The sequence below is a fragment of the Pelophylax lessonae genome (assembly GCF_965119305.1).
Source record: "Pelophylax lessonae genome assembly, chromosome: 1".
NCBI lineage: Eukaryota > Metazoa > Chordata > Amphibia > Anura > Ranidae > Pelophylax > Pelophylax lessonae.
In genome coordinates this window covers 101,951,808-101,966,110 of record NC_138768.1, presented here as the reverse complement: position 1 = coordinate 101,966,110, position 14,303 = coordinate 101,951,808, and the positions used below count along the sequence as shown (strand labels likewise).

General features: G+C 41.9%; 1 protein-coding gene across 1 annotated transcript in view; it reads left to right on the top strand.

Moving 5' to 3' along the window:
* The window catches only part of CDC20B (cell division cycle 20B), a gene marked incomplete at its 5' end in the record, with an annotated part of 89,058 nt that extends 80,276 nt beyond the window's left edge, over positions 1–8,782 (top strand). The window contains 3 exons of the mRNA XM_082243789.1: positions 1,676–1,801; positions 4,077–4,194; positions 8,667–8,782. Coding sequence (XP_082099915.1) covers positions 1,676–1,801; positions 4,077–4,194; positions 8,667–8,770 — 348 coding nt within the window. The 3' untranslated portion in view covers positions 8,771–8,782. The remainder of the gene's footprint in view (positions 1–1,675; positions 1,802–4,076; positions 4,195–8,666) is intronic.
* Between the last annotated feature and the right edge of the window lie 5,521 nt (positions 8,783–14,303).

The following is a 14,303-nucleotide window of genomic DNA, read 5'->3' as shown; positions in this document are numbered from 1 at the left end:
TTAAGCCCCGGAGGATTTTCCTGCTAAAAGACCAGGGGGTATTTTGCGATTCGGCACTGCGCGACTTTAACGGACAATTGCGCGGTCGTGCGACGCTGTACCTAAACGAATTTGACGTCCTTTTTTTCCCACAAACAGAGCTTTCTTTTGGTGGTATTTGATCACCTGTGCGATTTTTTGATCACGCGCTATAAACAAAAAAAGAGCGACAATTTTGCAAAAATAACAATATTTTTCACATTTTTTTATATGAAATTCCCCAAAAAAAAATGTAAAAATCAAAATTTTTTAACATTTTTGGCCAATTTGTTTTATCCTACCTATGTTTGGTAAAAAAAATCGCAAAAAGCGTATTTTGATTGGTTTGCGCAAAAGTTATCGCGTTTACTAACAAAGGGAAAGATTTTTGTCATTTTTGTTGTTTTTTTTTTTAACGCGTAATGGCGGCGATCTGCGATTTTTTTTGCGGTACTGCGACATTGCGGCGGACAGATCGGACCCTTGACTGACATTTTTGACACTTTTGGGGTTACCAGTGACATTACTGCAGTAATCAGTGCTATACATATGCACTGTTACTGTAAAAATACACTGGCAGTGAAGGGGTTAACTTTATTTGGGAGGGAGGGGCTGTGTGTGTCCCTAGGGGCGTGGTTTCTACTGTGATTGGCTGTGGCTCTAGCTGTGAGGACACTGATCAACGGATCTACATACTAGATCCGTGTAATCAGTGTCTTTACAGCGATGAGAATGACAGGCAGCTTGTTTACACAAGCTGCCTGACATTCTCCCTCTTCCCCCGACGATCGCCGAGTGGCCGGCGGACATCGGGTCCGCTGGTCACACGCGCGGGGGGGTGCGTGACCGCGCGGGAGCGGGAGCGCGCCTCCGCGGGCGCGCGCTCGCTCCCCAGACCCTCCCAGGCTAGTGACGTTAATTAACGTCACTCTGCCTGGTAGGGGCTGACCGCCGCAGTAAATCTACTTGCGGCGGTCGGCAAGCAGTTAAAGTATGTATGTATGTATATATATATATATATATATATATATATACATATATATATATATATATACTGTATATATACATATATATGTGTAAATATATATACGCATAAAAAGAACCCAATTAATTTTGCTAGAAAGTCTGTCTGCAATTCTATAAACCAGTTGATGGATCTAAAGCCCCGTACACACGTACCGATGGTCGGCTTACAAATGTTCCTCTTTTCTCCCCGGGATGTCGGTGTCTGCTGAAAAGTGCAAAGACAGCACAAGGACAGCACAAGAATTTTGTCCGCCGACTGCAGAAGTGATGTCATGTAATGGTTAACTTTCCCTGTGTTTTCTATTTTCTGAGCATGCCCAGTCTTGCAAATCTGCGGTCTGTCGGCCGAATTGTGTACTGACAGGCGAACAATCGTCCGTTCTGGTGTCGGCATACAAATATTTTCATGTTTGCAAGAAAGACTTTTGTCCGCGGATTGTGCGCAGACATCTGTCGGAGGCACCATACTAACACGCGTACAATCGGCAGATCCTTCGTCCACCGACGTTTGTATGCCGACGATCGGTACGTGTGTACGGGCCTTTACATCAAAGTCAAACATCAACACTAAATGAGGCTCCAGTCTCAATAATGAACTGCTCAATATTGTGACCATTATTATCTTCATCAGGCAATGAATTGGTGTCCTTGGCTCTCAGACACTCTTGCTGTTGGAGGTGGAATGCGGGATGGAAAGATACGCATCTGGGACACAAGTAGTGGGAAAAACACCAATTCAATAAATACAAATTCACAGGTAAGCCACAAAATGTTTCAGATTGTATAATTTAATGGATATATTGCACCCTGTCGGGGCTTTACATGCAGGCCATACATGGGACGGATTCCGAACAAATTTTATTTTGAAAATCAGAAAACTTTCATGCATTTTGTTATCTGATGGTGCCACAATTAATTTTGAAATTCAATTCGACCAACTAAGCCTTCAATGTCACCTCATGTTGCTACAGAAAATAATTTTTATGGCCAGGAATCTTCTTTTCTTTCCGGGAATTTTCTTTTTTTTGTGCTTATGGGCAATTCTTGCATGATTCTCCCATCATTGATTAGAAAGTCGTTCACTTTAAAAACATTTCCAACATGCCCGATCATTTAAATTTGATGGCCGCACGAAATTCAGCCATTGCTGCAGCCCACTGATGGTGCGAAATCTGAACAAAAATTCTTAGTTACGATTTTCAAAAGAAACTTCTTTCGGAATTTGACCCATGTATGGCTGCATAATGCTGTAACATGGCTCAGTATGGCATGTGGGCATTACCCAGGGCAATCTGCATAGAAAAGTATGGAACACCCACTCCTCCAGAATAACACATACTTATAAAGGCCTTTTTATATGACCTAACTCCTTCCGAGAGCCAACCCACTGCTTGCGTCAGAGTTAAGCGATCTTAAGAGGAAAACTAAAGAAGGTGCTGTGATGTTTTCAGTAAGCTATGTACTGCACCCTGATGGTCTCTCCCCCATCCATGGTCTGGTCTCATTGCAAAAAGTAGCACAGAGACCCAGTCATGACATCACTGGGTGTGAGATATGTAATGAAAAAAGTAAGATTTTATTAAAAAATGTTTATAGCATGTTGATGAAGGGGAGGAACCAGATAATTCAAAGTATAAGCAGATTGAGTTTCAGCTTTAGGTTTGGTCTCAGAAGCAAATCTAGTGCAGTATGCTTTCAGGTGGCTATACATTTCTTTTAATTACTTCTGAGTTGCTTAATTTTTCTCTTTGCATTGCTCGGGCACTTGTTGAGAGTTCTTTCTGAGGTATTAGGAGCTGTTTTGAGTTTCTAGTAGCTGCTTCTGGTTATTCAAATTGCCTCAAATTGATTGCGCATTTATATGTAGCACTACCCCCTCAGGGGCTGCTGGTATTTGGTTCTCCTTCTCCTGTACAGCCAGGCAACACGTATTCTCCGCTTTCATCCAGACACAAGGAGTCAGTCCCTTGGTTTTGGTTTTGATATTTTATTAGGGGTAACAACTTTCATGGGGTGAAGGAATTTATAGGATGCCCAAATTGAAGCTAAGAACAACAAAAGGGGACAACTTTCCTCTTCTGTACACAAAGATCCTGAACTGCTTTCTTCCTTTCCTCACAGTCCTTAGTAGATTCACAGACTATGAGCTCTCAGCCCCTCTTGGAAATAGCACAAAAAATGAGACAAACTGCATTCAGGTGTGTATCCTCTCCTTGTGTAGAACTCCTTCCAGGTACACTTGCTTGCAGGCACTACCAGCCCTCCTGGCTGCTCTGAAGATCTCTCAGGGCAAGGATAAAAGGGTTAAGCACAACGCTGTCCTTTAGAAAGCATGCTACATGTGGCAGTCTCTCCCCTTGAAAATCCCTGGGTGTGCTTATGTACTCACTCTGTCCTCCTTGCTCTCACTGCTCTCAGGCAAGATTCCGAATCAAACTGCTCTGCTGAATAGACCTTCTTGAGCCAGCTCAAGCCCAGCCTGGGGCTGGGGTCTCCCCTAGACTTGGGAGACGCCTACTTGGCCAGCGACAGCCTCCTCGAGTACTCCATCTTCCACCTGACTCCCCTGCCAGCATGACTCATCCATATTTAAGGGCTGGGGTAGCCATCCTGCCAGGACAGTACACCTTGGGATTTGCTAGATTACCCTACGTATGCAGATAAACCCTCCTTGTCTCCGCCCACTAACTTCTAGAAGTTTCTCCAAACTTCCAGAATCAGGGGGTGGCACCGGAGACCTGCCTGTATGAGTTATCCAGCCTGACCTGCAATAAAACCTGACCCAGGTTCAAGACTCACACTTACCATTAGTCAAATAAATTTGCCTGTGCTTCACTACTAGCACACTAGAGGGTGCTACACTTTGTATCTGGTATGATAAAAAAGGGTATTGAATACACATGTCCATGATCCCTAAATATTACCTAATACTTCTTTATGTAAGTCAGTTGTAAAGTTAGTATTAACATATGAAAATATCATTACATATATATATATATATTTTCAAAACTTTTTGACTTTTCTTTTACAAGATCTGTTCCATTCTTTGGCTGCCTAAAACAAGAGAATTGGCCACCAGTCATGGGACACCGAAAAACCACGTGACTGTCTGGCAGTATCCAAATTTACTAAAAAGGACAGATTTATATGGTGAGTCTTTATTATTTCATCAATTGCATGCATGTAAGGAAAGTATTTTGAAAATAAATTCCTTTTTTACTTTAAAATTTGATATTTTATTACACATTACAATTTTGTAAAAGTTTTAAATGTATACTGTATAGATGTTTTACCGACACTAGTGACAGAATAAGACATTTAAAGTGTTACTAAACCCACAATAGTAAAATCAGTCTGTATATGTAGTAAGGCATGCTTGTTACACTCACTGTGGAACCTATGGGGTTAATCCTCTGCAGTATGTAAAAAGGCTATTTGATCCTGTCTTCTCTGATCCTCCCCTTCTTCCACTGTCCCTAATCTGTCCCTAATCCATCTCCTGATAGTACAGAGCCTTTGGAGGCACTCTGCACATGCTCAGTTTGGTGTGTATTGCCACAGAGTTTTTATTTTCTTTGGGAGGGTGCATGTGATCATTACAGGGCCAATCAGCACTGTCTAGACAGAGGATCAGAGGTCGAGCAGCCTCATAGGACAAAGGAGAATGAAAACTCCTCCTACAAGCTTTAACCAGACAATGTTAGAAGTCAAGAGACTGCTATATGCTAATGATGAGAAAGGTATTTATCATTTTATATTTACTAAAATTATTGCATTTCCATGCTTTGTGTACTGTGGGAGACCAGATATAGTGAATGGAGGATCCTGGGTTTAAGGGCAACACCATCCTCTAGCTTCATTTATTTTTAGAATGAGCAATATTGTTGTAACATATCTTGTATTGTAGCACTTGTGGTAGGTAAGATGTATGATAAAGCAACAGTGGACTAGACATCAGAACAAAGACATTTCCATTCAGTAAAGGTATATGTGTTAAAAACGTATAGGTAGTATGCTATCATACGTATACATATAAATGTATCTTCTAACACCTAGTTCATTTGACCATACAACTCTATTTCCTATTTCAATAGATGGAACCTAGAAAGAGGGATCACTGCTTAGTTACATGACACGGGGAGGAGGTTTGCTCTGCAAAACACTTAAGAGGAAGTAAACTTCCATCTTTAATTTTTACCTATAGATAAGCCCATATTACATAGTTACATAGTAGGTGAGGTTGAATAAAGACCATAGTCCATCCAGTTCATCCTGTGTAGGTGTGTGTTGCCGTAATCATCTCTCATACCCCTGAATGTTTTTCTCCTTGAGATGTACGTCTAAAGCCCCGTACACACGCACAGATTGTTGGCCGTAAATTGTTGGCCAAAGTCCGATCTGCCGATTGTAGGCTTGTTAGTATGATGCTTCCGACAACCAACTGCAAATTTTCGGCCGAAAAAAATCTGGTGTGCATGCTATAAAATTTTTGTTGGCCAACAACAGAACGGCCGATTGTTCCTCAGTCGGTACAGATTTCGGCAGACAAAAATCAGATGAGCAAGACTGGGCATGCTCAGAGAAGAAAAAACACACAGAAAGTCAACCATCCCATGACATCACTTCTGAAGTTGGTTTTTGTTGGCCAACAAAAGTCCAGTGCAAGTCTAGAGCACATTTCAACCAACAAACAACACTGGACAAAAGACGGCTGATCGGTTGGCCAACAATCTGTGCATGTGTACGGGGCTTAAGAGTCTTTTGAAAGCCACCATACCTCCCGCAGAAACCACCTCTTGTGGTAGAGAATTCCACAATCTTATAGCTCTAACAGTAAAGAACCCCCCACGTTGCTTGAGGTTAAAACGCTTCTCCTCCAATCGCATTGTATGCCCCCGGGTCCTCATGCAATCCTTTCGACTGAATAGCTTTTACTCTATGCTGAGATCACCATTAAGATATTTATAAATTGCTATCATGTCCCCCCTCAGGCATCTCTTCTCCAGGGAGAATAAATCAAGCGATTGCAGACGCTCTTCATAATTAAGGTCCTCCAATCCCCTAATTAGTTTAGTTGCCCTTCTCTGGACTCTCTCCAGCTCCAACACATCCCTCCTGAGGACTGGTGACCAGAACTGGACAGAATACTCCAGATGTGGTCGGACCAGAGTTTTATAAAGTGGAAGGATTATAGTCTTATCTCTGGAATACATCCCTTTTTTTATGCATGCTAATATTTTGCCCACTTTGGCAGCTGCCGCTTCACATTGCATGCTATTGCTTAGTCTATTCTCTACCAAGACTCCCAGATCTTTCTCCATTTTTGATTCCCCCAAAGGTTCCCTCCCTAAAGTGTATTGTGCTTTTATGTTTTTAGTCCTCAAGTGCAAAACCTTACACTTCTCCTCATTTGCCATGTCGTTGCCCACTCTGTAATTTTGTCCAGGTCATTCTGTAGGATATCTGCTTCATGCTGTGCAGTTATTGCCCTGGCCAATTTTGTGTCATCTGCAAAAACTGATATAGAACTACTGATCCCGTCCTCAATGCTGTTTATGAATAAATTGAACAAGGTTGGTCCCAGGAATGAGCCTTGGGGGACCCCACTTACCACCTCAGACCAGTCTGAGTATGCGCTATTTATTACCACCCTTTGGACACGACCTTTTAGCCAGTTCCATATCCAAGAGCAAACCCTGCTGTCGATACCTGCAGACCTTATTTTATAAATGAAGCGCTTGTGGGGAACTGTATCAAATGCCTTAGCGAAATCTAGGTACACCACATCCACTGGTCTCCCCCTATCTAGCTCACAGCTCACCTCCTCATAGAATGTTGTGAGATTGGTTTGACAAGAACGCCCATTTGTAAACCCGTGCTGATTACTGCTGATAATGTTGTTGTCTTTAGAAAACTCTACGATATAGTCCCTTATCATCCCCTCCAGGGGATAAGGCTTACCTATAGGTACTGTAAATATGTCCTAAACATACACCATTTAGGAGATATTTACTGACCTAGCAGCCAGTTACGTCACTGGTGCATGCACTCTGAAGGAACGACCGCCCGTGCCGTTTCTTCAGAGCAGTGTGCCGTGACTGGTGGCTCCCGCACGCATGCACATCACGCTTTTGACCAGTCACAGAGCCTGAGCCGCGAACCCGGGAGGAAGACCAGGTATAGATGGATGCTTCCTCCAGCAATAGCACTGCATCACTCGAACGCTTAGTTTTTAGCTAAGTTTAACATAATGTGCTAGCACTGTGCATAGTGTGCTAGTAATGTGCATACTAGCACATTATGCCTTTGCCTTGCAGGTAAAGTAAAAAAAAAAAAGTGCATCGGTTTACAACCGCTTTATTAGAAAAGAAAATGGAAGGACTATATGGGCAATCGGGTTTTATGGGAGGAGGTAGAGGTGGAGAGGTATTGATGTCAAAGGAAGGGTTCATCTTGAATAGATGGCTAGAACTGTGGTTATGCCAGAAAAAATATAACTGCCACCTTTTTATGGCAGTTCCATCACGACAGTCCATAGGAGCTGTTACACAGTTTAGAATCAAGAATTGGTGCCTTATACATCAAGAATGTTGTTTGCAGGCCAATATTGTAAAGCATAGAACATATCATGATAAGAGTGCAGAAGCTGCTATTGATGACTTGCTTTGAGGGTGCATGTTACTGAACTTGTATGTCACAAAAGTGAGTACACCCCTCACATTTTTGTAAATATTTTATTATATCTTTTCATGTGACAACACTGCTACAGTGTAAAGTAGTGAATGTACAGCTTGTATAACAGTGTAAATGTTCTGTCCCCTCAAAATAACTCAACACACAGCCATTAATGTCTAAGCCGCTGCCAACAAAAGTGAGTACACCCCTAAGTGTATATAAGAGCTGCCAAGGCAATATTCCCATATTCCTATCCTGACAATATCCTTTAAAGGTTGATCCACCATTACAGAAAAAGGGTAAGGGTGAACAAACACCAGACATCCGCCCCACCCCACCCCACCGCTCCCCGTTGTTCTTACATCCAGTGTTGCTGAACTATCAGCACCCACACAGTCGCTTTAGCAGTCCAGGGATTAACTGATTGGATAGTGGTAGATTGTGATGTCATCTGTTCCCCTCCACCTCATCCAATTAGAGAATGCCTTGTATTCATTGAAAAAGTAGAAGGCATTCTCGAAAATGGCAGCGGAGCCGAGGGAGCAACCCCTGTGTTCATTGTTCAGAAAGAAAGCCACATGAGCAGAACCCAGAAGATCACAGCTATCACTGTATATAGTACAGCTACTAAAGTGGTTTTCAGTATCCCCAATGACCTCCCAGATATAAAATATGGATCACTACATCATGCCAAGCTAGACCAATATAGAATGGAAACAAAGATAATTTGTGGAATTCTGCTTTAAGTAAGATTGACCTAATGTCATGACAGGAGCACCCCTGCTTTTGCACTTACGGCAGTCTGCTAGGTATTTCGTTTGCTGCAGTTTTGAAGAATTCAAAAAACACAAGGCTCAGCATATGTAGATGTGTGCTGTTATTTTATATTTCTTTATCATAGATTTGATCTGGATCATCTGATATATTTTTTAATTTTACCCTTACAGATCACAAAGGAAGAGTTTTATACCTCGCATTAAGTCCGGATCAGAAGCGGATCTTTTCTGCAGCTGCAAATGAAACAGCAGTTATATGGAAATACCAAGAATAAAAATAATCATAAAAACCAGAACTCCTATAACAGAAACGATTGCAGTATGATGAAATAGTATTGACTCACCCCTTTCGTGCTGAGTGAAGAAGCAGTTTGATGATATTGAATGATATATGTGGGTGTAACAGATATTGTTTTATGATAGTTACTGCTAGTAACACTGCTGTACTTCTAACTGGCAAGATTGCTAGTGCTATTATGGTCTGCACAAACTGTCTACCCCAGAAAGGGTATAAACCTGCCTGAATTGAGTACATTTTTGTATTATTACAGTCCTGGGACATATTTTCTTTTGTCATTAGCCTGAGGCAGGGAATAGGTGCAGAAACTCCCCACTTCTGAGTCACCCTTCGTTTCCGCTCTCTATTTACCTCTGAGCACCATCCCTTGGTTCTGACTGTTACCTACCTCCCAGTACCACCCCTTTTAGAGAATACAGACCCAAGTATCATTTTTTTGGTACTAATTGGTCTGCATTGAATTTTTTAATAACAAGAAAGACAGAAAAATAGATCCCCTGTAACAGGCAACAATCAACCCCATCCCAGCAACAATAGATCCTCCAAACAACAATAGACCCTCCCCCCAGCAACAATGGACCCCGGCAACAAAATACCACCCCAGCAGCAACAACAGATCTCCTAGCAGATCTCCTAGCAGCCAGCACCAATAGACCCTCCAGGAGCCAGCAACAATAGACCTCTCCATCAATAGTAGATCCCTCCCAGCAACAATTGCCCCCCCAGCAACATACAACCCCCTCCCCCCACCAGCAAAAATAGACCTACCCAGGACCAATAGACCTCCGCGCAAAAATAGATCCCCACCAGTGAAAATAGATCACCCAGCAGCCAGCATCAATAGACCTTCCAGCACACCCCAACATTTACAACGTAAAACTATTTCTGGGATACTGAGCTGTAAAGTTATGTAAGGAAGTGTTCTATCAACTCATGAACAGCTAGAGCCTCATTCACTTTACATTCTTGGATCTCAGAGGGCCATGAAGAAGTAATGAGAGGGCCTAATGCAGCTTAACTCCAGTTTAGCATGCCCTCCTTGAAGGCAAAAGGCAAACCTGTTAAAACATACCAAATCAATCTTTCTAAAGCCAACAAAACATGATCACCCATAGGTTCCAATGGCCTGAGGCCGCTGCTGGCTAATCACATGACCAAAGCTGCATCAAAATAGGTAAGCATATGCATCTTCCTTACAAAGGTTAGCAAGCATAGGTGTTAGAAAGGGGTGAGAGGTGGGGGTGGGGGTATTTTTAAGATTAGTTAGTATTATTGTAGAATTCAACTTTAAAATTTAAATTTCTTCTCAGTCCAAGCAGTATTGAGTACTTTTACCTCCAAACCTTCTGAGGTGGGTAAGAGGGACACCTTTTAGCAAAGAACATATAGGCAAAGCACACACCTCTAGCCACTGCCCAGTGATACAGTCCATAACAAATTATAGTGCAAGATTAATAATTTAAACACAAAAGGTTGTTTTTTACTTTCCCTTCTTTTCTATTTTATTTTTTAAAAATTAACCATTGCAATATTTTAAAAGATAGTTCAAAAGTTTAGTGCAAAATAAAGGCTTTGCATTTAAATAGTACATTTATCAATACAGTTAAAAGAGAGGAAACTTTAGGAAGGAACGGAAGATAGAGGGGTTTTGTTTCAAAAGACCAACAGTTTTCAAATGAGGGACAGTTGGGAGTTATGAAATATTGCTTGGAATGAGAAAATAAAATAGGTCACCGCATGACTGTGCTGTCTTGGAGAGCTGAAGGGACTTCTTCACGTCTTGTAGAGAACACATCAAACTCTTACTTCTCTGAAGAAGAATGCTTTAGATATTTAATGTTCTAAAGACTAAATGTTGTTTCAAGTCGACATATTTTGTTGTAACAGTAAGCTTACTAATTTATAATGTATTTAGTTTTGTACTTGTTCAATGTAAAATATAATAATACCAGTAGTAAAGCGTATGTGTATATATATATATATATATATACAGGAATTTTTTCGTGATGTTTTTGTTGTTTGTTGTAGTCAGACCTTCTCAGAACATTTATGTATGGCTAGGCTGGAAAGTGTATGGTGACATAGTACTTAACAATTTGCTTTATAATGAAAAGCATAGTATTAAAGTATACTTTTTTTTATTTTTTTTGCCTGGAACCTATTATGGCTCAAATTCCTCTGGTTACTCTATCTTCATTTTCTATCAGTTCTGAATCTAAAGCTGACTATACACTCTTCTCAATATTGATTTCCAGTATCTGTGAAGTTTTGGGTAACAGCACAGCAGATGTATAAGATTCCCAATGATCCTACAGCATTTTGGGCATGCAGGGTCTGGACGAAGCCCCATGGCGTGTAGCTTAACTAAGGTGCGGTGTATCCTCAATAGGATGTATAATTTAGACAGTCTGATGAATTCATAGAGCACAAACGCACCGCCTCCCAGTGATCACTAGAGATATCTCCTATATCTCTTTCCTACCTCGTCATAGCAGAGTTGGGGTATTGCTCCAGATATTTTGTCAGTAGCATAGCACAACACCTGGAGATGAAGCCCTTAGTAGATGGTGAGGATTGCATCATGTGAAAAATTGGGGTTGGGGACCATGCTGGATTTTCTAACAGATGTCTTGCTCTAATAGCATGCTGCAGCTGAGGGTAATACAAATACATACATTATTTTGTGTAATCACATATTTAGTCTGGAGCTGAGCAAAGGACAGGAATTGGACATTCTCAAAAATGTGTTGGAGATGTGTGATTTCCAACGCTCGCCACCTAGCTGTGTGATTGATTTTGGCCAGTTCAGGATACATCTGATTATTCCAAATAAGAGTGTAATATGTGTACTTTGAAACCTGTTACAGTTTATTAACCTTCAACCAGATTTTGTGAAGAAGCCTATATGTAGGATGTTCCCATTTGGGCTTAGAAAATAGCTGTGCAGCCACTTAGAAAATAGTAGTGCTTCCAGTCCCTCAGCCAGAGTTCCAGCTCTACAAAAGTGCATCATTATAAATAACGTGGAATCCCCAATCTCCTCTTCACAGCGGGTATCGAGAGCCACCCCCCCCCTTACTAGATACTGTAAATAGCAAAGCCATGGGTTGGGGAAAGCTAAGCCCCCCCAAACTGGTCACATAGAACTGATCGCCTTCTGAAATTCCTCCCTTGCATTTGCTCCAGCTTGTTCCTAGCATTGCCACCCTTTCATAACAGTGAGCAAAATATAGAGTTGACCACTCTGAATATACGCAATGGGACAACTACCAGGGTGTTGTGAAGAAAATAAAGTAGCTGGAGCATCATTATCATCTTAATCAGATTTGCTCTGCCGGCCATTGAAAACCACAGTTTGGACCATACCTTAACCCTATCTCGAAATCTAGAGAGAAGAGGTAAAATATTTAACTTGCAGTAATCTGTTAAGTCTCTGGAGATAATTATTTCCAGATATTTAAAGGAGGAGCTCCAGCCACCTATATAAAAAATAAAAGTCAGCAGCTACAAAAAAAAAACAACCAGTCAAGTCAGGGTGCCATTGTCTAGCCTGTAGAGGTCTGTGCATCCCTCCATGGATATGCCTCCCCAGACCATCACGTATCCACCACCAAACAGGTCATGCTGAAAAATGTTACAGGCAGCATAACGTTCTCCATGGCTTCCCCAGACCCTTTCACGTCTGTCACATGTGCTCAAGATGAACCTGCTCTCATCTGTGAAAAGCACAGGGTGCCAGTGGTGGACCTGCCAATTCTGGTGATCAATGGCAAATGGCAATTGAACTTCACAGTGCCAGGCAGTGAGCACAGGGCCCACAAGAGGATGTTGGTCCCTCAGGCCCCCCTTATGAAGTCTGTTTGCGATTGTTTGGTCAGAGACATTCACACCAGTGGCCTGCTGGAGGTCATTTTGTAGGGCTCATCCTGTTCCTCCATGCACAAAGGTCCTGCTGATGGGTTAAAGACCCTCTATGGCCCGGTCCAGCTCTCCTAGAGGAACTACCTGTCTCCTAAAATCTCCTCCATGCTCTTGAGACTGTGGCGCAAGACACAGCAACACTTCTGACAATGGCACGTATTGATGTGCCATCATCGAGAAGTTGAAATGCCGGTGCAACCTCTATAGGGTCCAGGTATCGCCTCATGCTATCAGTAGTGACACTGACCCTAGCCAAATGCAAAAATAGTGAAAAACAGTTAGAAAAGATGAGTAGTAAAAAAGGTTTCAGTGGCCTCCACCTGTAAAACCATTCCTGTTTTGGAGGTTTTCTCATTGTTGCTCATCTTGTGCCCCTGTTGTTCATTTCATTAACACCAAAGCAGCTGAAACTGATTAACAACCCCCTCCCCTACTTAACTGACCAGATCAATATCCCAGGAGTTTAAATGACTATGATTAAAAAGTGTTCCTTTGATTTTTTTGAGCAGTGTACAGTATATATATATCCTATATATATATCTATGTATATCCTATATATATATCTATGTATATCCTATATATATATCTATGTGTGTGTGGGAGCTATACCTTTCAGGGAGCAGGGCAACAGATGAGAGCTAGCAACAGAAGTAAGGGATGCATAGATCAAGGAAGGGGAGGCAGTTCAGACAAAGGGGCACCTGGTTCTCCAGGGGCTCCATGTGGAGAAGAGAAGCTCAAGGCAGGACAGAGGGGCCAACACACACATACAATACACAATTTGTCTCTGCGTAGAGTTGAATTGACAGTATCCACCCCAGTCTCCACTTGTAATCAGCAGCAGGTGGGTTGGGCCCAGACTTTACCATTCCACTGCTGAGTATGGCCATCAAGGAAAGTTTCCTGCAGGATTAATGTGGCAGCCATAGGAAATGATGAGGCCAGGGCCCTGTATGACTCGATGTTCCCCCTATCAGTAGAGCTGGTGAATACCTGAACAATGTCTGTATTTGCTAGAATGCAGCTGTGGTTCAGCCAACAGCTTTCCACCTAACTCCTTCAATTTTCAGTTTGAAGGATGCCGGAATGGCTCCACCCATAGCTCGTAAGTCGTTTAGTGCATGGCCAGCTTTAGCCAGTGAAAATTTAGATCAGTGTGTTCTCGGATTCATAAACTACCCTCTCTGAGCCTCACCTACACACATTGGAAAATGAGAGGGAGGCTGCACAGCACAAAATCATGTGAAACCTAAAAAAAAATAAAGCGTGAACTAGGCTGCGCAGGGGTTACACTTTAAAGGGTACATACTGGAAAAATAAACATTAATTTTGTGTAGGTGTAGATTAGATCTTGTATTCAATCTACACTGAGTATGGTTATCCATCACATCTGCCTGAATGTTCCAGCAGATACAGATTCACTGTGCAAATGTATTTACTGTTACAAGCAATATGGTTGGCGTATACCTGACTTCTTTGATTATGTTACAGTTCTTGTATCAGAAAAACAAGAACAATGGAAGTGACCAGGACATCTTAACTGCACTGAGGTATTCACAAATTACATATTCTCCCCCAGTGAATCCAAC